This window comes from Cydia pomonella, chromosome 4 (assembly GCF_033807575.1).
Source record: "Cydia pomonella isolate Wapato2018A chromosome 4, ilCydPomo1, whole genome shotgun sequence".
Lineage (NCBI taxonomy): Eukaryota > Metazoa > Arthropoda > Insecta > Lepidoptera > Tortricidae > Cydia > Cydia pomonella.
In genome coordinates, this window is record NC_084706.1 from 7,168,449 (window position 1) to 7,190,462 (window position 22,014).

Sequence of the window (22,014 nt, forward strand, 5' to 3'; positions counted from 1 at the left end):
AATATAAAAGCATATTGAAAAATATAACATCGTTTGAGTTTCTTCATTTTTATTGCAATGTACTTTGAAACTATTTGGACAACACAATATGACAATCTTCACTTGCTGTTTGCCACAATTGAATTTCCATTTTCACAACTTGTTTTATGCTTTCAGAAATATCATCTTGCGACTAAGTTATACGAATTAACTGGGTTTTATCTTGGATAGTTAGAAAGTCTTTCCAATATAACCTTTGACAAAGGTTTTTCTATGGAAGACAAATTTCTCTAAAAATAGTAAATTCACAAATGTGGAAATTCCATGTAACTACCTCAAAGTCAAGTCAAATAAAAAAAAAGAACCAAAAGACAATTTAATAATGTATTACTAGCTCATCAAACTTAAAGAATAAGCTATGTTTATGAGAAACACGTCATAAATTCTCTCAGAAAACGCTGTTCAAAAAGGGTTAAGAGAGATGAGAAGAGAGTTATACGATTTTATTTAAATTTATTGAATAAGTATCTACAGATTCGTATAGAAAAAAGTCACTGTTTAAAAATTATCACAAAATAAAATGAAAAATCCACATAACGTGCTTCTACTTTTTTCCGAAACACTCCTTATTTGATCACACCGAACACTCAAACACATCGTGTTGGCCTTTAGATAATTAGATACAATTGATAACCTATAATGTGAGAATTTATCAATAGTGATTTGTAAATGAATTTGATTTAGCTGAAATGTGGCAAGCGGTTTTAACCAGAACAGGACTCAATTGTAGCCAATTTATGTCACCATCATGCAGGGCCCTAGTAAACAACTGAGATAATTTCTATGTTACAAAATAAACAAATTAACCAAATAAATAAAGATGTACCAGTGGTTCTTATATGTAGACTTTTGCAGGAAATTTTATTGTACTGTACCTTTTCAATATTATACCTAGTATGCAGTTAGTAAATATCTGATTACTAAAATCGTTATAGATGTGACAATCCTAATAGAAATATTAGTAAGTAAACCATTGTACGCTTAAATGGATAGGCGTGTCTGTCACATACTCGTACCTACATCATATGTGAGGCTAACGCAATAAAAAGTTATCAGTTTTGTCCGTAACGTATCAAAGACTGCACTGCCCCGTCCTCATATACATTTTATTCAATAATAAATGTTAGTGGATGAAAAGGATGGCGAAATCAAAGGAGATGAAATCTAAAGTGAAAATGGAAGGTGAATTCATCCCCCCGGACGGAGGCTGGGGGTGGATGATTATTATTGCCGCTGGATTTTCTAACGTGAGTTTAAATGACCGTTAAATCGTTCTTATAAAATGTGTAATTAATAATCGGAATATCAGAGTGACAACTGCAGTATAACTGCAATTTTTGTGAAGGCCAATTCACAATGCCAAGGTAAGTGTTTACAGACGTTTTATTCGTTCGGTATTTAGCTCAGTACGTACGAAACATCAGTGGTCAAGCTATTAAGCTTGAACACTGATGCTTCTATTCTTGGTGAAGATTATAATCCAAAAAGGTAAAAAGTATTTGCCACGACGGGGGCACACAATCGTGCGGTCCACCTGATGTTAAGCAGCCACCGAAGCCTATGGGTGCTTTCAACTAGTGGAGGTACGTTAGTAAAATTCTTAAGAATTTATTGATTTTGTTTGAGTTAAGGTTCTGACTGAAATTTATCAGTTTGCCGAGCAGTCTCCTACTATCCAGAAAGTAATATATTTATATGATAATAATACTTTACACTTGTATGAGAAATGGAAACTTATACTTAAATTAAAGAAACATCTTGACAAAGTGAATGAGGTTCTTTGATCACAATCGTAAAGGCGTGCAGAGAGTAAAGACTCCCAGCTACTAGGAAATAATTGGGGGCCCCACCTGCCCCAAAATCATTACTCAGTTTTTATATTACATATTATATATCAGTCATGCAAGCCCAGGAGGTACCTAATAATTAGTTTTTTGGAGAAAATAAGGTATCAATATTATCTACCTACACTTTAAACAACATCAATGAGCAAAAAACAAAAAAAGAAAACAATTCTCGTGACGCCTTCGCCAGTTTGAAGTTCAACCGGAAAGTCCTGTTGTTATGTGTTTTTTGTTTATTTCCTTGTAAGGGTGTCGAAAAATATTGCCCTATCTACGAACGGACTGACTGTATTCAAATTGTAAACTCGAGTCTAAAAATCCTCTTGCGGGCCGGATTTCTAATTGACTGTTACAATTTTGGGCATTATCGCCCTATTTCACAATGTATTTTATTCTGTTACGTGCTAGACATGTTCTTCAGTAAATTGAGAATGGCGCTTGAGCAATACATATGAGGTAGGTATAACTATTGCACATTATTTAATACCTTCTTGTGACTTAGATTCTAGTAGGTAATTTAATCGTTTTAAACATATCATTTAGTACCATACCAATAATATCCGTGTTGGATGAGTGCTTGTTGATTTAAGATGTTTACTCGAGTGTTGGACCCTTTTTTTATTAGTCTGTATCCGGTTCGAGAGATCAAGTTTAGTTTTCATAAAAATGCACCCGCTACTCAAATGCATGTAGGTATGTTATACTGACTGACTGACTCATTCTTTTTTACGAATAAGAAACTGACGACTTCTGTTTTTATGTTAATTGATGTTTGGGGTTTCATGCAAAGAGCATATAGTCACTACGTTTTAGTTTCATATGGCCAAAAATATAGTTTGCAATCCGAATATTCGGATATAAAAAATATTCGAATATTCAAAAAATACTACCTACTATTTTTTTTTGAATAAACGGATATTTTAGATAACACAGAAATAACGTTTTTAACTATGTTTTAAGACAAAGGCGTTACCCCAACCAATTATAAATTATTACTATAGTAGCTAATAAAATGTTATCTTTAAAACCGTACTTAATAAGGAGGCTTTATACCATACTTGGAAATACATCTAGTGCCTCACCTCGTGTACATTCGTCTACATTCAGTCTTTATCAGTTCCTTTAGCAATGAAATACTAGCAATACTTACTTACTACACTGGTCCAATGACCCAAAAAGGATCTTGGCTTCTGACACAAGAGAACGCCACGCCAATGCAAAGTGTCAGTTTGCAAATGGCAGTTTTATGCAAGTAGGTAACTATGGAAGGTAGAGGCAAGGAACAGAATGTTGAATGTTGCAAAAGTGTCCAGCTGTCAGCTATAAATAATAGTTCCAAATCTCTCCAGAGTAGCTCTAGAGTAGCTAAGAACCTAGGCGTTATTCACGGAGTGAAGTGCGCTGTCTATGATTAGATTTTTTTCTCAAGAATTCTAGCGCCACCTATTTATGGTTTTTTGTCGGACACTTTTTGGCATATGGAGATTCTGTTCCTTTCTTCTACCTTCCATATAGGTAACTACCACATTTCGGGATCTATCCTGTCACAAATACATCTTGCAAAAATTATACCTACAGGGTGATTTTGTTACGTCTGACTATACTCTGAGGCAATGCCGGATGTAGAGGTCTGGAGGCCTCGGGCAATAAAGGAGTGGAGGCCCCTGGCCCCGAATTATTTTCCAAATAAAATGGTAAATTTTCCGAAGTTTCTATTGTGGGGTCCCTCTTTTGTGGAGGCCCCGGGGCTTTAGCCCCGGTTGCCTTTCCGTAGATCCGGCCCTGCTCTGAGGGGTGAATATGTAGGTCATACTGAACAACTCGAAAAATAGTGGTGTCCCATAGACAACACTAACATGATTCTCTAAAATGTACGAGACAGCATTTTTTCCTTTAACAGAAAATTATACTGTTATTCAATTGAGTACATCAATTGAATAACAGTATTATCTTTATTTTCTTATTTTTTTTTATATTTCTGGTTAATTATTTTTGAACATTATGTAGAGGATATTTACAGTCTTGGTATGGATTTTGGAATGACCGATTCAGTAATTCAATAGTTTTCAATCTAGGGCAGTTCAAAATCAATCGGTGAAATTTTTGAACGTTTTCTAATAATTTGTTAATAATAATTTGTTAGACCAAGTGGTGAAAATGTTATGGTACGTTATATATTTGTAATCTACTCATAAAGCCCTTTCATTTGGTACCCCAAATGGGATGTTTTGTCGTACTGCCGACTTTATGGCGTCACAGTAACTACCCCCACCATTTTCGCGCTTGTCATCTCATATATTTGCAGTCAGGACATCAAACTGAAGGCATTAATACTACATTCACCCATATCCGAGACGACATGAGCGAAAATCGATTTCTAGAAGACTTTTGGACTAAAAACCGCTCTACTATAGGTAGTAAGTTGTTCATTATATGGTCAGACATAACAAGATCACTCTGTATGTATACCTACTAACTACTTATACAAGCCAAGCATAAGCCTGGAATTATGGAGTCGTCTTATTTGTAGTTATGTTACTGATGTTATATGTTGCATTATATATGTAGATATGTTGTTACACATATTGTTATCAATTTTTTGGGAAAAGATGATGGCCATTTTATGAATGAATTTCATTCATTCACTATTTGCCCGTGCAATTTTGCAGCTCGCTGTCCGTTGTAACAGCGTGAGGTAACTGTTAACGTTTAAAGGGAAATGTTGCCGCTGAGATTCTTGCCGTTTACGTAGCGCAGGCTCTACCGCAGGGACCGGAAAACCCGTTCATTTGCCTTACCCGTTCGAATGGGTAACCCCTTCATATGATAAGCTAATCGTTTGGGTAACCCGTTCAACCGGTTACCCAACAATAATGATAACCCGTATTATTTCAGGTTAACCTAATCGTAACAAGTGGTTACCGCTTACAGGGGCTGATTCGGTTTGTGTTTTGCGTGTACTAACCGGTAACCTTTCGATTTTGGGGTAAGCCTTACCCCTCTCCCGCGCCTTTCCCCCACCGCTGCGGCACCGCGGCAGAGATGGGCATTACGTAATTGATTCGATAGGTATATTGTAACTACCGACGTAAAAGTACTTTTCGTTAATGTTGACTTACTATATAGATGCTTAGTTGCATCCGGTTTAAAACAGGTTTTAATAAGATGGCGGCCACACACTTTGTCATAAAAATCATCATTTTTAGGTTTTAGGGAGTTCGCCATGTAAATCGGTTTTTAGGTTTATGGGAGTGCAGATTTAGAAAAAGATGACCATTTTGGAGTCCAAGATGGTGACCATGTACTATGTCATAAAAATCGTCATGGATGTCGTTATATAGATTTTATGGAGTGCAGATTTCGAAAATCATGACTATTTTGGAATCCAAGATGGCGGCCATGCAATTTTTCATAAAAGTCGTCATGGATGTCGTTTTATACGTTTTAGGGAGTGCGGATTTCGAAAATGATGACCATTTTGGAGTCCAAGATGGCGGCCATGCAATTTGTCATAAATGTCTTCATGGATGTCGTTTTATAGGTTTTAGGGAGTGCGGATTTCGAAAATCATGACTATTTTGGAATCCAAGATGGCGGCCATGCAATTTTTCATAAAAGTCGTCATGGATGTCATTTTATACGTTTTAGGGAGTGCGGATTTCGAAAATGATGACCATTTTGGAGTCCAAGATGGCGGCCATGCAATTTGTCATAAGTCTTCATGGATGTCGTTTTATACGTTTTAGGGAGTGCGGATTTCGAAAATGATGACCATTTTGGAGTCCAAGATGGCGGCCATGCAATTTGTCATAAGTCTTCATGGATGTCGTTTTATACGTTTTAGGGAGTGTGGATTTCGAAAATGATGACCATTTTGGAGTCCAAGATGGTGACCATGTACAATGTCATAAAAATCGTCATGGATGTCGTTATATAGGTTTTAGGGAGTGCAGATTTTGAAAATCATGACTATTTTGGAATCCAAGATGGCGGCCATGCAATTTGTCATAAAAGTCGTCATGGATGGAGTCCAAGATGGTGACCATGTACTATGTCATAAAAATCGTCATGGATGTCGTTTTATAGGTTTTAGGGAGTGCGGATTTCGAAAAAGATGACTATTTTCGAATCCAAGATGGAGGCCATGCAATTTTCATAAAACTCGTCATAGATGTCGTTTTATAGGTTTTAGGGAGTGCGGATTTCGAAAATCATGACTATTTTGGAATCCAAGATGGCGGCCATGCAATTTGTCATAAAAGTCGTCATGGATGTCGTTTTATACGTTTTAGGTTGTGCAGATTTCGAAAAAGATGACCATTTTGGAGTCCAAGATGGTGACCATGTACAATGTCATAAAAATCGTCATGGATGTCGTTATATAGGTTTTAGGGAGTGCAGATTTCGAAAATCATGACTATTTTGGAATCCAAGATGGCGGCCATGCAATTTGTCATAAAAGTCGTCATGGATGGAGTCCAAGATGGTGACCATGTACTATGTCATAAAAATCGTCATGGATGTCGTTTTATAGGTTTTAGGGAGTGCGGATTTCGAAAAAGATGACTATTTTCGAATCCAAGATGGAGGCCATGCAATTTTCATAAAAGTCGTCATAGATATCGTTTTATAGGTTTTAGGGAGTGCGGATTTCGAAAATGATAACCATTTTGAAATCAAAGATGGCGGCCACACATTTTGTCATAAAAGTCATCATGGAAGTCGTTTTTTAGGTTTTAGGGAGTGCGGATTTCGAAAATCACGACTATTTTGGAATCCAAGATGGCGACCATGCAATTTGTCATAAAAGTCGTCATGGATGTCGTTTTATAGGTTTTAGGGAGTGCGGATTTTGAAAGTCATGACTATTTTGGAATCCAAGATAGCGGCCATGCAACTTGTCATAAAAGTTGTCATGGATGTTGTTTTATAGGTTTTAGGAAATGTGGTTTTCATAAATGATGAACCTTAACCATGTGTATCGTAAAGAACTCGTCAAGAAATTTAAAATGAGCCTAAACTCGATAGCATTATGGGAAGTCATCGATGAGTTCCGCTGACACCTTTCGATTCCGCCATCAGACCTTCGTCACCATGTGTATCGTAAATAACTCTTCAAGACATTTAAAATGAGCCCAAACTCGATAGCATTACTAGTAGTTATCGATGAGTTCCATCATTACCTTCCGATTCCACCATCAGACCCTCGCCACCATGTGTATCATAAAGAACTCGTGAAGTCCTTTAAAATGACCCCAAACTCGATAGTATTACTAGTAGGTATCGATGAGTTCCATCAACACCTTCCGATTCCACCATCAGACCCTCGCCACCATGTGTATCGTAAAGAACTCGTCAAGACATTTAAAATGAGCCCAAATTCGATAGCATTACTAATAGGTATCGATGAGTTCCATCGATACCTTCCCATTCCACCATCAGACCCTCGCCACCATGTGTATCGTAAAGAACTCGTCAAGACCTTTAAAATGAGCCCAAACTCGATAGCATTACTAGTAGTTATCGATGAGTTCCACTGACACCTTCCGATTCCACCATCAGACCCTCGCCACCATGTGTATCGTAAAGAACTCGTCAAGATATTTAAAATGAGCCCAAACTCGATAGCATTACTAGTAGTTATCGATGAGTTCCATCGACACCTTCCGATTCCACCATCAGACCCTCTCCCCCATGTGTATCGTAAAGAACTCGTCAAGACCTTTAAAATGAGCCCTAACTCGATAGCATTACTAATAGTTATCGATGAGTTCCATCGACACCTTCCGATTCCACCATCAGACCCTCTCCACCATGTGTATCGTAAAGAACTCGTCAATCAAGACCTTTAAAATGAGCCCTAACTCGATAAAATTTTTAGAAGCCATTGATGAGTTCCACTGACACAGGAGATGTGCACAGACAGCAAACGATAAAGAAAGTGACAATAATAGGAGTAATAGGTACTAAACAAAAATATACCAAAATCAATGCAACGCCTTACCATATTAGGTAATTTGCCTTAAACCTTAGCATGTGTTTTGAAATTTACGTTGTGCGCTACTTGACTTAACGTACACTTTTGTTTGATTTAGCAATATTAGGTCGGCAAATTACAAAGCCTTTGACAAATACCGACTGCCGCCGCGCCGCGCCGCGCACTCGCACGTGCACGTAGGGAATGGAACCGCCGTGTTTCGCGTCGGGCGCTACGTTAATAGACCATATGCAGTTTACGTAAAAGCTAAAACAGCTTGTTAGTATTTAATCAGCGCTTGAAGCGATAACCCTTTCCCGGGTTTTTAATATCGGTAAGCGCTAACCTGAATTAATTCAAATAAAAGGATTAGTTTCTTAACCGGTAAGCCAATCAAAAGCTTACCGAAATGAAGCGGTTTTTGGAACACAGCTTTACAATAACCCGGGTTTTTGAACGGGTTAGGGTAAGCGGGTCCGGTCCCTGGGCTCTACCTTTTCATAAAGCTAAAGATTTAGAATCGAATACGTTATTATCCAGCAACTTTTTAAGGTTTCGTAGTCACCTAGAAACCCTCACAGTTTCTCCATGTCCGTCTGTCCGTCCGTCCACGGCTTTGCTCTGTAATCGTTAGTGCTGCTAGAAAGCTGCTATTTGGCATGGTAAAATAAAAACTAAAAAAAAAATCAGGGTACCTCCCATTCATTTTGGGGTACCTCCCATTTTTTTTGCTTTGACTCAATAGTGTGGAGTATCGTTGGATAGGTATTTCAAAACGGATAAGGGTCTATAAAACCCATTTTTGATAACATGAATATTTACGGAAATAATCGCTCCGAAACAAAAAAATATGTCCCCCCCCCCTCTAACTTTTGAACAATGGGTCCAAAAATATGAAAAAAATCGTGAAATAAAAGCTCACTAAATACTTTCAATGAAAACTATAGCGAACATAATCGGTCCGGTAGTTTTTGAATTACTTATTGCAAAAAATCTTCTTTTCTTAGTAAAAAGACATACAAAGTGCTGCAAAGGTACTCCTTATGCTTGTAATGTACATAATACTTACTAAAAGCCCCCGTTTGGCCTATTTTGTTTTTGACAGAATGGTAACTACGAAACCCTACACTGAGCATGGACCAACATGCTCTTAGCCGATTTTTGCAATTGTTAGGTTTCTAGTAAAAATCATTTACCATGGACTTCAAATTTATATAACCTCCAAAGTATCTGACCTTCATTTGTATACTTACCAACGTCAGTTGTGTGTATAGTCAGCATCAATAGTAGCGGATGAAACAACGCGCCAAAAGTATCTGATATTCCGGATAACTTTTCCAAATATATATAAATGTCTAAAATTTATGCTCAAAGGTATATCTTTTACAGTCTGAATCGTTCTACATATAGAACCGTAACATTTTGTTAAGCTGTTACAGAATGATAGATACTTTTGACACCTTGTTTGATCCGCTACTTTTGATGCTGACTGTACCTAATTCTTATAACTTCACAAAACTTAACCTAATTTTGATCAAGCAGAAATGTCTGCGAACAATAGTTACTCCATTTATTACATAAAAGGAAAAATGGAATAGTATATTACGATACAAGTGCGAATAATAGGAAATTCGAAACGAGTGGTGATAAATTAAAACACGACCGAAGGGAGTGTTTTAAATCGACACGAGTTGCGAAATACCTATTAGTACAACGTTTTACAGTACATATGGCCCTTTAAATGTTCGACACAGTAACGTAATATGCTAATTTTCGCACTAGTGCTATAAAGTAGCACCATATGTACTGTAAAAATTATAAAAGTTGTATTTATTGCCCTCCATTTCAGCTGTCAGCTCTGCCGATGCTGCAGCAGTTCGGGCTGCTGTTCCGCGACAGGTTCTCCAGCCTCGGCATCACCAGCTCAGAGACCACCACCATCATAAACATGAACTCCGCGCTGACCTCTTGCGTCGGTGCGTGACGCGCCTCGTGGTCACTACCATGGCACATTGAGTATTCCATTTTTTATAAACTGCGCTAAATATTTTTTTAATTTATAATTTTAAAGCTATTTAAACATTTGGCAGGTCATTTCATTCAATTTAGTTGTTTATTTCTCAGTAAATGAAATTCCTGTTAGGTATACACATTTTCAGACGATCTCTAAGTATATAAGTTGAAGATTTTGCGCGATGATTTTCTAGAAGTAGGTAGCTGAGTTTTGGGGATAAAACCAGTTTATATATTTAATTTTTACTTACTACATATAATAGAAATCAGTATCATGCAGCCAAGCCGAGCCTTCAGCCATTCAGCTAGAGCCAGTCCATAGATGACCATAACAATTTCTTAGCAACCGCATCAGATAAACGCATCAACACATCAGTTAGACCTACAATTGTTTTAACTAAAATGTATTCGTTATGTACCTACCTATATAAATTTAAGTTAATCTATTCGAAACAATATGCATTGCGATGCCACTTATCTGTTTAGGAAAATTAAGATGTATGGGTATTTTACATGAAGACACAATAAAATGTTTATTTTGTATACTCAAAACTTGCTGTACTTCGCCCAGCGGATCAGCATTGCTATCCAGAGGGGCAATGCAGCCAGCCTTTTGGGCACCCTGACAAGCGGTCTCGACCTGGGACAATTTTTTTATTTATAAGTTTTTAATTGTTTTTCCACCCATTTGTGTTTGTTAAAATGATTATATAACAAATTGCAAAAATAACATGTCAATGTTAGTACTTACTTGTCTTACATCTTGTGTTAATATACAATTGCATATTGCCCAAAACATGGAGCGCGCTGCAGTGATTCAGATAGGCATTCTCCAACCTACTTACAAACACTGCTAAGGCAAACGCTACTGAAATTTTCCGTAGCGAGTAATAGGGCTATTATTAGTGCTCTATGCACTTGCATTAATTAAATGCTCTTATATAACTGAAACCAGACGCTGAAAATGAATCATTTAAAAACGGGTTTGTTGTGAATAGAGATACACGTTTTATGTACAGTCAGCTAAACTATTAGCTTAGCACCCTTGCATATAAATATGGTTTTTCAGGTAAATTAAAAATTGCAACAACGTAACCTGTTGGGGCAGCTTTATGATAACTTGTGATGCCTTCTGTTTCATTGATGGGTCAAATAGACCCCCTAGTAGATTACCTTATCAGATTAATCATAATTAAATAGATATACCAACACATAGTCTATACCCTTCTCCCTTCCTTTGTTACCAACTAGAATATTGTTTTCTCAAAAAGAATACCTAATTAGGTACTCAATCTAATATCTATACATTTAACCTATTTCCTCCGCCGTGTGGTGCCGGCGTCAGAATAGCACCACCCCATCTCGTCCCGTGGGTGTCGTAAAAGCCGACTAAGGGAAACCGACGTATGGGCAGCAGCGTCCGTCGAGTATTGTCATCAACATCTACTGCGGTCCCAAATCGTACAATCAATCTAAAAATTTCAATACAAACCCCCATCTAAAAATCAAACCCCCATCATCTCTATCATCTCTAACCCGCCGTGTGGTGCCGGCGTTTTAGAATAGCACCACCCCATCTCATCCCGTGGGTGTCGTAAAAGGAGACTAAGGGAAAACCGACGTATGGACAGCAGCGTCCGTCGAATATTGATATCAACATCCACTGCGGTCCCAACTCGCATATTCAACTAAAATATCTTTCGCAACAACCAAAAATATCTTCGCAACAACATAAATCCAATTACAACTAACATAACTCTACTCTAATCAAACTCCCATCTTAAAATAAAAATAACCCCCCATCTTAAATCAAAAACTCCCATCTTCATAAAATTCAACCAGGAACCATGGCCGCCCGTATTTAACGCGGGGACCATGGGTCCATCTATACTCATGTCAACAACGCCGGGTCTTCAACTCGAGCATCACCATTGCTTTTTGACTGATGGTGATGGCGGACCCGGCATCGCATAAATCAAACCAGCATTTCGCAAATGTCACCACGGACACAGGGTCGCCCGTATCCTTAGCGAGGGCCCTGTGTCTTCAATTGACACATTAAACCTTTATTTCCTCTCATGCATGAGAGGAAACCTATGCATGTCCAGCAATATAAGCTAAAACATTTTTTTAAATACAATTTATACAATAACATAGTTTGAATAAAAAAAACTTAAACTATTAAAAATGCTGAGGTTTTTATCTTTTAACGTTATTGCAAGTAGATATTTTTTCATGTCCAAATGCTTATACATTAATTAGATTATGTTATTAAAAATGATGTCAGTCAATATTTTTACTACCGACATCCAACTAACTTTTTTTTATTTCACAGGTTTAGCCAACGGGCCAGTGTTTAAAACATTCACGTACCGCCAAGTGTCGCTGACTGGAGCGTGCGTGGTCTTTATTTCATTAATTCTATGCACATTTTCGTACAATTTCGTCACCTACCTCGTATCATTTTCAATACTTTATGGTAAGTGAATATTTAAATAAGATTACATAATTTTGTTTTGGTTTACGAGAGATGGCATTTGATTAAGTTGCCGATGCTCAATGATGTTGGTTTTTTCCGGTTGCTTTATTTAACAGATAACTTGTCATGTATCTAGTTCACATAAACGGATCTTCATCTGGAAGTCACGCCATACCGAGGCTAAACTCATAAGCTTAAAGATAATGATTGTTTATTTTGCTTAGTCAATGAACAGACTAATAAGAGATAAATATCTACTAGATAATGAACAAACGCTAGTGGGATGTGATCAAGTTGAATAAGTGAATGAATAGGTAATGAAAATCATGCATTTAAAATATCAATAATAATAACCACTAAATCCAGCAATAGTACCAGTACCAATTAGAATATGTATATATGCAATGCAGTATAATAATATATACGAGTATGCAGTATAATAGTTCATCGTTCATTTGTGGGGGATTAAACAACTGCCAACAATAATCCCAATTCCAATAATATCAATACATGTCATTGTGACCACGCCTTGCGAGCGTCATCATTTCATAAGTCGTAACAAATTTATCTGATAACTACTAGCTCGTCCAATCATATAATCATAATCGAAGGGTGATACAGTTGAATGCATAAGTATACAAGTAAGGAATATATGAGTTCTTATAGTCACGTCGGTCGAAATTATTTTCGATGTCTTGTCCTTTGTCCCCAAATGTCCCCAATGTGACTGAGTGTAGCTTTTTTTATGAGATGAAATTTATTTTTTTAATTTTCCATGTAAATTGTAATCTACAGCTAGAAAACATGCAATAGCACTCGATTTTAATAATTATTTTATAGAAGACACATATACAAGCAAGACAGAGCGGTCTCAAACAAGACAACTTAAACAATTTTACAGTACATATGGTGCTACTTTCCCGCACGCGTTCGGAAATGAGCACTTTCCGTGCATATGTCGAAACTTTAAAAAGTAATATGTACTGAAAAACGTTGTACGATACACGTGCGAATAGATAATTCACAACTCGTGTCGAATTTATCACTACTCGTTGCGAATTTCCTATTTTCTGCACTTGTATCGTAAATAACTATTGACCCACTTGCTTTAAATATGAAATCAGTCCTCTTCGTTATATATCTGTGGCCCTAGTGAAAAAGGGTACAAGTCTCTGGCAGCGCAGGTGTAAAGGGGTGTAAGTTCCACGTAACACTTATGCCCTTATACACCTAAACTGCCAGAGACTTGTACCCTTTTTCACTAGGGCCACAGTATTGTATCTATTAATTGTGCGATAAACAAATTGTTTGTTGATTTTTAGGTTTTCAAGCAACTTCAAAATCATGTTTGGCGGGTGCCCACATTTGTGCAACGCAATTACTGCGATACGATTCTCTTTAAGGCCCCAATTCATTATAGATACGACGAGATAAGCGTTATGTGTGGTATATAATTTTATTATAGCTCACAAATCCACCACATGTCATTTACATTATATATTATTTATTTATATTATAGTATTACCTTGTGCCCGCGACTTCATCTACTTAGAATAAGTACTTACTTCCACAGTCAATTCCTCCCCCCCCCTTTTTCATCCCCTCAAGGGATGAGGAAGGGAGGGATGAGGGATGAAATTCGATACAACTGTATTACCATTGTAATACAGTTTATTGTTGTTGTTGTTTACCTCTAAACATTATTACTTACTACTCGTTTATACGATCAGCTAAACAGTCAGACAAAAGTCAAGTATGCAGTTTTTATCCAAATGTTTTGTTAGACATGATGAGTGGGTGACTGTATATTAGTTATCTAATTCTTGTTAGTATAACTACTTGGAAACTATGATAAACTATTAAAAGAGAGATTAAGGTAGGTAGATACACAGGCAGACTAAAAACGTAAAGATCAGTAAGGATATGGCATGGTATGTATGTTCAGTATGATTAAAAACCAATATGGGTAGAATTTGATTTTCGTCCCTGTGTCAAAAATTTTATCAAATATGTATAAAGTTGGAGTGCGCTTAAACTTAATTTTATGATTTCAGGTGCTGGATACGGCATAAGCAGCTCTGCTAATGCACTTGCTTTAAACACTTACTGGAAGAATAGAAGGCGTCTAGCAACCGGCCTCTCATGGACTATTACGGGTCTTGGCCCCATGTTATGGCCACACATTATCACCGGTCTGATCTATCTCTTTGGTGAACATGGATGCATTCTTCTTATAAGTGGGTTTTCCTTACATGCCATCGCTTGCGCGTTACTACTTCAGCCAGTGGAAAGGCACTGTAAGTCTACTAATCGAGAAAATGGCGACGAAGAAAAACTATTGGGCTCTGAACAATCTGACAAAAGGGATAAAGAAAGTGGTTATTTCAGCAATATGTCAAAATTTAAGAATTTTAGTGCATTTTCCAGTCAGTATATTTATAATGAGGATGATCCAGTTAATCCAGGATATGAAATCACAGACCCAGGAGTGCCCATGATGTTGCGTGCCAACGATGGATATTTCAGTCAATCGCGACAATCAAGAAGCAGGCTGTCGTCAAGGGATGCCTCAGCTAAAACATCCCGCATGAATTCAAAAAAACCTTCAATGTCAAATCTAACTGAAAATCGATCTCGCAAATCTTCAACGTTGTACCTCAATGAATCTAAAAAAAACTCCGCAGCAAATCTGGGCACACTAGCCAACGAGCGAGAAAATTATAAACCCAAGTTATACCTTAATGAATCTAAAAAAAACTCTGCTGTGAATTTAGGAGCCATGACTCAAGAAAGAGACAATTATAAACCAAAAAGAAAAACTTCGATAACTCAAACACAGATTCCAGAATCGGAAATAGAAGACTGTCCGACACTGAAAGCTCCTCAAGATCTTAAAGCTGATGAAAAGGCAGCTGTTGAAAATATAGACCCAGAGAAAGCTAAAGTTATTGCAGATAAGGCTGAAAAACATTTAGCTGGCAGTAAAAGTCTAAAATCATTCAAAATGGAGGGTCAGTATGGCGAGTCATATAATAAAAATAATCATAGCAACATATCGCTTAAAAATCAAGACGATGTTGATGAACGAAAATATCTGAGAGATAATGCCAGCAATCAATCGTACCGTACTAGATATAGACGGAAATCGAATAATTTCAATTACGAAAGTGAAGTATTAAAACAAGCTTCTTTGAAATTAGAACAATATTTAAAAGAAAACGAAGAACCCGATAAGTTCAAGTTGTTAATTAATGGCCAGTTGGAGGATGATGTATTTGAAGATAATACAGAAAACAAGGGTGTTGAAGATGATGAAGAAGTACAGCTTACATTTTGTGAAAAAGTGGCAATATTCTTCGATTTAGATTTACTGAGAGACTTCACTTTCATTAACTTGATGCTCGGAATCACGTTAGCTAACTTTAATGAACTCAATTTCTCTATACTAACGCCATTTATACTAGGTGATTACGGTATGAGTAAATCAGAAGTGGCTTTTTTTATGTCGTTGCTAGCGGGAGTGGACATATGCGTCAGATTCTGCATCCCCTTCGTAGCTGGCAAAATAGGATGGGACAACAATTCGTTCTTCCTCTTTGGTGTCTTATCGATGGCAATGGGTAGAGTGGGTAAGTTGCTAAAATGTATGAACATGTATAGTACGTTATTGCAGAGGCCGGGAAAGGGCAATTCGTGGATGGATTTCGATTTTGTTCGTGGATTCGTCTTCTTTGTCGTGTTTGTCATGTTCATTATTGTCGTGTTTTAGCGGACGGGAAATTATTACTCTATTTATTTACTTTTTAAAGAAAAACGCAAACAACCAATTAATATAGTCGCGGGCTGCGTCTACACGACCCGGTCAGCGTCATTTCAAGCTATAGGATAGAGTCGTGTCGTGTAAGATCATGCGAATATTGCTTAGTATAATCAAAGACTATATAACTATATTATTTATATAGCTAACTATATATATATGATATAACTATATTTGACGACCGGTCTGGCCTCGTGGGTATTGACCCTGCCTATGAAGCCGATGGTCCCGGGTTCAAATCCTGGTAAGGGCATTTATTCGTGTGATGAGCATGGATATTTGTTCCTGAGTCATGGGCGTTTTTTATGTAATTAAGTATTTATATATTATATATATCGTTGTCTAAGTACCCTCAACACAAGCCTTATTGAGCTTACTGTGGGACTTAGTCAATTTGTGAAATAATGTCCTATAATATTTATTTATATAACTTTTATATTTTTTTGGATCTCATGCGTGCAAATACAGCTTATATTGCACAATTATATTGAATGAGCGAATACTGAATGGTACTGAATGGCAGAATAGGTTGTGCCTTTAACTTTAAAAAAATAATTTAAGACGGAAATTGTTTTTGATGTTTTTGATGTGAAGGTTTGATTTGAGTGCTGGTTGATGCTTAAATTATGATTATTTTACCTGATTTCCTCGCATGTTTGGAGAAAAGCACTATATATACCTCGGCACGAACAGCAATTCGTGGATTCATATTCTTTGTCGAAAATCGAAACTCATCCACGAATTGCCCTTTTCTGGCCTCTGCAATAATGTACTATTCCTAAATTGCATTTAGAAATCCAATAGGATCCAATAGGAATAAAATATTTTATGGAGTTTCTTAGGATGAATAATCCAAAAGTGTACGCAAAAGGCAAGGAAACCAATAGTTTGCTTAAATGATCAATGTGTACAGTACTGTTTATTCGAAACTGTCAGGCTTCGTAAAGCTTTTCATAGTATCTTAGTTTCTTTCCGACTTCTAAAATATAGTCTTCTGTTACAGTTCTAGCCTACTACCAGACGTACTCCATAGTGCTCCTGGTCGCGGTCATGATCGGCTTCGGCAAGGGCCTGCGGACGGTGTTCATGGCGCTGGTGATCCCCACCCACGTGCCGCTGCACAAGCTGCCCGGGGCCACCGGCATCCAACTGCTCACGGCCGGCATCGTGTACTTGGTGTTGGGGCCTGTAGTTGGTATGGTTATTAATAAATTTACCTATACGGCGTATATTTTGATATAACCACAAATTAAAACAAGTAGGCTTTATTGCTATGAAATGATTTGTAAAGATAATTTTTAATTTCTCGTCTCTTACCAGCGGTGGCAGTATGGTTCCATTTTTATCACTTGTCACTATGCCCGTCACTTTCGCGCTTACATACTTGTTAGAACGTGACAGGCATGGTGACAAATGATAAAGAGCCGACCATCTTAGCCCTACAGAGCACTCAATTCATTTTTTTTTTCGGGCGGCTATGTATTGCGTACATAATCTTCTCTTGTGACAGTACTTAGTAGATACGTTTTTATTTTATTTAAGGATCACAAATAAATAGGAACAAAGAAATACAGAACATGAATAGATGCTTAGCCACTTATAGATGACCACAGCTCACATGTGTGTACAGTCGCCATCAGATATCGTAGCGGGCAAGGTACTCAAATATTTCGGAGCAGCATTACTTTTCAATAAAATCGACATACTAGATATAGTCAATAACATCAGAACATGCAATTTGTCATAAATATAAGAGCAGCGACTTTTCAATAGATTCGGAACACATAACGAGGCAGAAATATTAGAAAGCACAGAACGTTAAAGGTAGGTATCTACGCAGTCAGGATGATAATAATAAGTATTGTGTAATAAAAAAATAATGAATAATAAATACATTTTTCACCTTACGCCCATGTGACGGTAACGAAACGGTACAAGTACATTTATGATATAGACAATACAATAATTTAGTAACATCGAACAGACGGCCTACCGCGAACCACGTTCGACGTCACATTTACGTGCGAAGTTACAAGTGCGACAGAGAGGCAACACATCAAACGTGGTTCGCGGTAGGCCCTCTGATCTGATGATGAAGTCAGAAGGTAGATAGTTAGACTCGTATGATTGTTTTAACGAGTCTTTTTAGGGGCGTTAAGTACAGTCAGAAATAAATAAATTGTGCTTTTAATGATGTAGCATTAAAAATCTAATTAAGTAAAAAGAAAACTGTTTATTGCAATAACGTACATGCTAGTTTTAGCTAAAGCTTTTAATTTCAATTCAGTATTTCATAAAAAAAACTCTTAAACTATTTAACATATTTAACTGTGGTACAGGCATAGATAAATTTAATCTTATTGTATAAGTACAATGATTCAGAGCAATCTAGCTAGTCGTTTTAAGAGGGAAGTATACCACGTGATCGTCTGTACAAAAAGACAAAACGTTTTTCCACTTCTAAATATTTTCCATTCTCCATGATTTTTTAGTATGTTATTGACACAATGAAAAACTAGGTTTAAAGGTTTCCTTTCTTTTTCGAAACAAAAATAAATTGTTCTTTTTTATTTCAAAAAGCGAAACCTATTAACCTGGAATATATTATGCTAAAGCGATCGACATCAAAATCAAAGTGATTTGTTAAGATTTACTCGTAGTTAGTGGAAACCCTTTTCTCCCGAAATTGAATTTCATAGAAAAATATACCGTTATTTCGTTAAATTCAAAAGGTTATTCTTCCCTCTTCACCCTTTTCCAGGCATAGTACAAGGAAATGGGACTTGTCTTTAAATGAATCATCAAAGCTGATGGGTGCGGCCTGGAAAAAGGTTAAAATAAGAGCGTAACAACGTTTGTATGAAGAACCGAGCTTGCTATGCGGACTCTTAAGACTTGTATGCTAATGGTACAAATTACTTTGGCTATGGCTATGGCACTTAGTATTTTACTATGGCTATGGCTCTTAGTTATTTACTATGGCTATGGCTCTTAATTATTTACATAAATTCTGGTCTGATTTTTGTATAGTGCTACTAAATCAAAAATAAACCAAGACTAAAATATCTGGTTTAACCCATTATTCTGGTTTAACCCATTGGTTGACTGGTAGAGAATGCCTTAAGGCATTAAGTCCGCCATTTGTACCTTCGTGTATTGTGCAATAAATATTAAATAAATAAATAAAATATTATGAGATTTTGATTTTTGATTTCGTTTAACTAGGCTCGGAATTTTGAGGAGGAACAATTATTTACATAGGTACATCACAGAAGGCCCATTTGCCGGTAGTGTAAAGAGCGAGTGCATAATGGATGGAATTCATTCATAAATACGGTATATTTTTCAGCTTCATGTACAGTCAGATGCAGAGAGAGGTGACCCCCCTGCATAGATTGATTGTATGCTGTGGGGTCACCTCTCTCTGCAGCTGACTGTACAATTAACAATGTAATGTGTAATACAATTTAAATGAACACGTCACGATTATTGTAATTCAATACTTTAATTTTCAGGTTGGATAAAAGACAACGCCTCGACAGCTATCACATTGCATTGTTTAAACATATTCACGTGGCTCACAGCTCTCTCGTGGGGCCTTGAGAAATACATCAGATCGAAGCAACAGCCCGTAACCGTAACCAATGAAGATATTATTAAAACATAATAGGTAATTGATAAAAAAATAGGATAAGCTATTTGATACTAATTGTATTATTTAATATTTGAATAAAATAATTGTAAATAAGTATCGATAAGTTTTAATTACCTGTTTAGTATGTCACGTGGAAGACCTTACTTATTAGTGGTTTCCGAACTTTTCGAATGATAAATAGAATGTAACAATATTTATAATATTAATCATTAACGCGCTATAAGCCTCTTCTTCTTCTTTTAAAATATGGCTTCCATCAATATAAATATGATGATTTTGCCAATAAATCTTAATTTGAAAAGGTTAATATTAGCAATCATATTGCCAACTTCTAGGACTTTGAAATAGGTACAACATCAAAAGTTGGTAATATAGTAATAATATTAAAAAAAACAGTAAGAAAATAATAATAACAGTAAGAGGTAATATTCATAAGTTGACTGGTAAGCAGTTGTCTTATGATGAAATAAAGTTAGTTTAGATATCGGTATCAGTCATTTAATTGACCGATTGAAGTGCTGTTGTAGAAAATATACTATTTTTAAGCACCATAAAATTGTTATTGGTCATGGAAGGCTTTTTGTAATGAGGGCTATCGTTTTTGTGGTCACGAGTTGGCGCCACTGTTGAATAAGGCCCGAAGTACAGCTGTCTAAGTCATTGTTATAGGGACCGTGCGCGTTGGAGGGTCTGCCATCTTGTGGCCTGAATCGGAACCATAAACATGTACATTTACATGTCACGTGTTTTCTTGTGCATAGTAGGTTCTGCCATCTTTTGGGCTACATCGTAACAATAAACATCACATATACGCCGCGCGCCAAAAATCTGACGGCTCCTGTGCTGCCTCCCATAGTTCATGCACGCTCCCTATTATGGGCGCGACAAAGTTAATAATTTTATACATACCGTATCACCATACCATAAAAAACTAACCTCTTAATAAGTTGCTCCTTCGACCCGCCGCAAAACTTGCACTTCTTTTTCTTAAATCTGCTTTTAAAGTACTGATACTCATTGAGCCGTAACTTATATATATTACAAAAAGTTCACGAAATAATGAATAATTATAAATGTAATAAATAGGCATCGGAGTTTTTATCGCATGGTAAGACTAATAGCGAGATATGGAGTCGACATTAGCAATAAAATTCAACTCTACAACCGCCAGTGTATAATGTGACGTTTCAAAATAAAAGAGTTTTTTCGCAGTGGATTTTTATTATATTGTTTTTATTATGTTACTTGATATTATTAGAATACATTTTCTTAACGCACAAAGGCATTTTTAATTTTTATTATTTTTTAAATTGTGTTACATGCGTGGCATCACGCAAGTAGTCGGAGACCTACTAAACGCAATGAAGTGCCGGCACTTTATTGAGTTGTGGAAACATTTTGTTAGAGAAGCTGACTCTAGTACTATACCTGAATGTTGGAGACACGAGGTCTTAGTCGGGACAATCATATCGTGGCACAGGACTATCGTACAAAGGAAGATGGAGAGCCACAACTTAATGCAATTTTCTCCTGAGTGATACTAAAGTCTGTCTAAAGGATAGAGTTCCGGCCACATCCCAAATAGGTATGGCCGTGAACCACATTTGACGTGTTGTCTCTCTGTCGCACTTGTAACTTCGCACGTAAATGTGACAGGGAGGCAAGACGTCGAACGTGGTTCGCGGTAGGCCCTCTGGTCTGGTATGGTTTGACGGTTTGACGCTTTGCCGATGCTAGGAGTTGTCCTTCCAAAAATCCTTATTTAACAATTTGTGATCGTTATAGCGTATATTTTTCCCATGTTTACGCTAAAAAACGAGTTGTATGACAGCTTAAATAGACATATACTTATATCTATTTTACCCGTATAATGTCGTTTTAGTCGGCTCGTGTGCTGCCCTCTAATGGTAATTCACTCACGCTCCCAATCGAAGCAATAATGTTACATCTATAGAGTCATTTCATTATCATCAGAAAACAAAATAACCGGGAAAAATAATGAATTGATACTTTAAAACAAAAAATTCCTTAAGTAACACCATTAAGCATTATTATATACGTATTTTATTTGGTTAATCTCTAACAGTTAGAGTATACTATATAATATTCATTATATAGGTTAACCTATATAATATATATTATCGTATAATATAAACCTGTACATTAGGTTAGACAATTAACCAAATAAAA

General features: G+C 36.7%; 1 protein-coding gene across 4 annotated transcripts; it reads left to right on the top strand.

The window, feature by feature from the left end:
• Positions 1-931: 931 nt before the first annotated feature.
• LOC133516951 (uncharacterized) lies at positions 932-19,920 on the top strand. Of its 4 annotated transcripts, XR_009799306.1 has the most exons (7): positions 932-1,286; positions 9,710-9,836; positions 12,209-12,352; positions 14,407-15,981; positions 17,173-17,364; positions 17,712-17,993; positions 19,685-19,802. XR_009799306.1 is itself a non-coding variant. In XM_061850019.1 (6 exons), the coding sequence occupies exons 1-6, from the start codon at positions 1,170-1,172 to the stop codon at positions 19,834-19,836; spliced, it is 2,307 nt and encodes a 768-aa protein (XP_061706003.1). In that variant the 5' UTR covers positions 941-1,169; the 3' UTR covers positions 19,837-19,920. The 4 variants fall into 4 exon arrangements, 3 of the variants coding, with proteins under 3 accessions (XP_061706003.1, XP_061706005.1, XP_061706004.1); XM_061850019.1 differs by lacking the exon at positions 17,712-17,993 and having other exon boundaries at positions 941-1,286; positions 19,685-19,920; XM_061850021.1 differs by lacking the exons at positions 932-1,286; positions 17,712-17,993 and adding an exon at positions 1,297-1,403 and having other exon boundaries at positions 19,685-19,920.
• The last annotated feature ends 2,094 nt before the right edge of the window (positions 19,921-22,014 follow it).

Bases quoted from the DNA above. Each gene is read 5' to 3' on its own strand.
- LOC133516951 (XM_061850019.1), top strand. From the start codon at position 1,170: ATGAAAAGGATGGCGAAATCAAAGGAGATGAAATCTAAAGTGAAAATG. The intron at 9,837-12,208 runs GTGCGTGACGCG...TTTATTTCACAG, and splicing joins CGCGCTGACCTCTTGCGTCG to GTTTAGCCAACGGGCCAGTG. The intron at 17,365-19,684 runs GTATGGTTATTA...TTTAATTTTCAG, and splicing joins GGTGTTGGGGCCTGTAGTTG to GTTGGATAAAAGACAACGCC.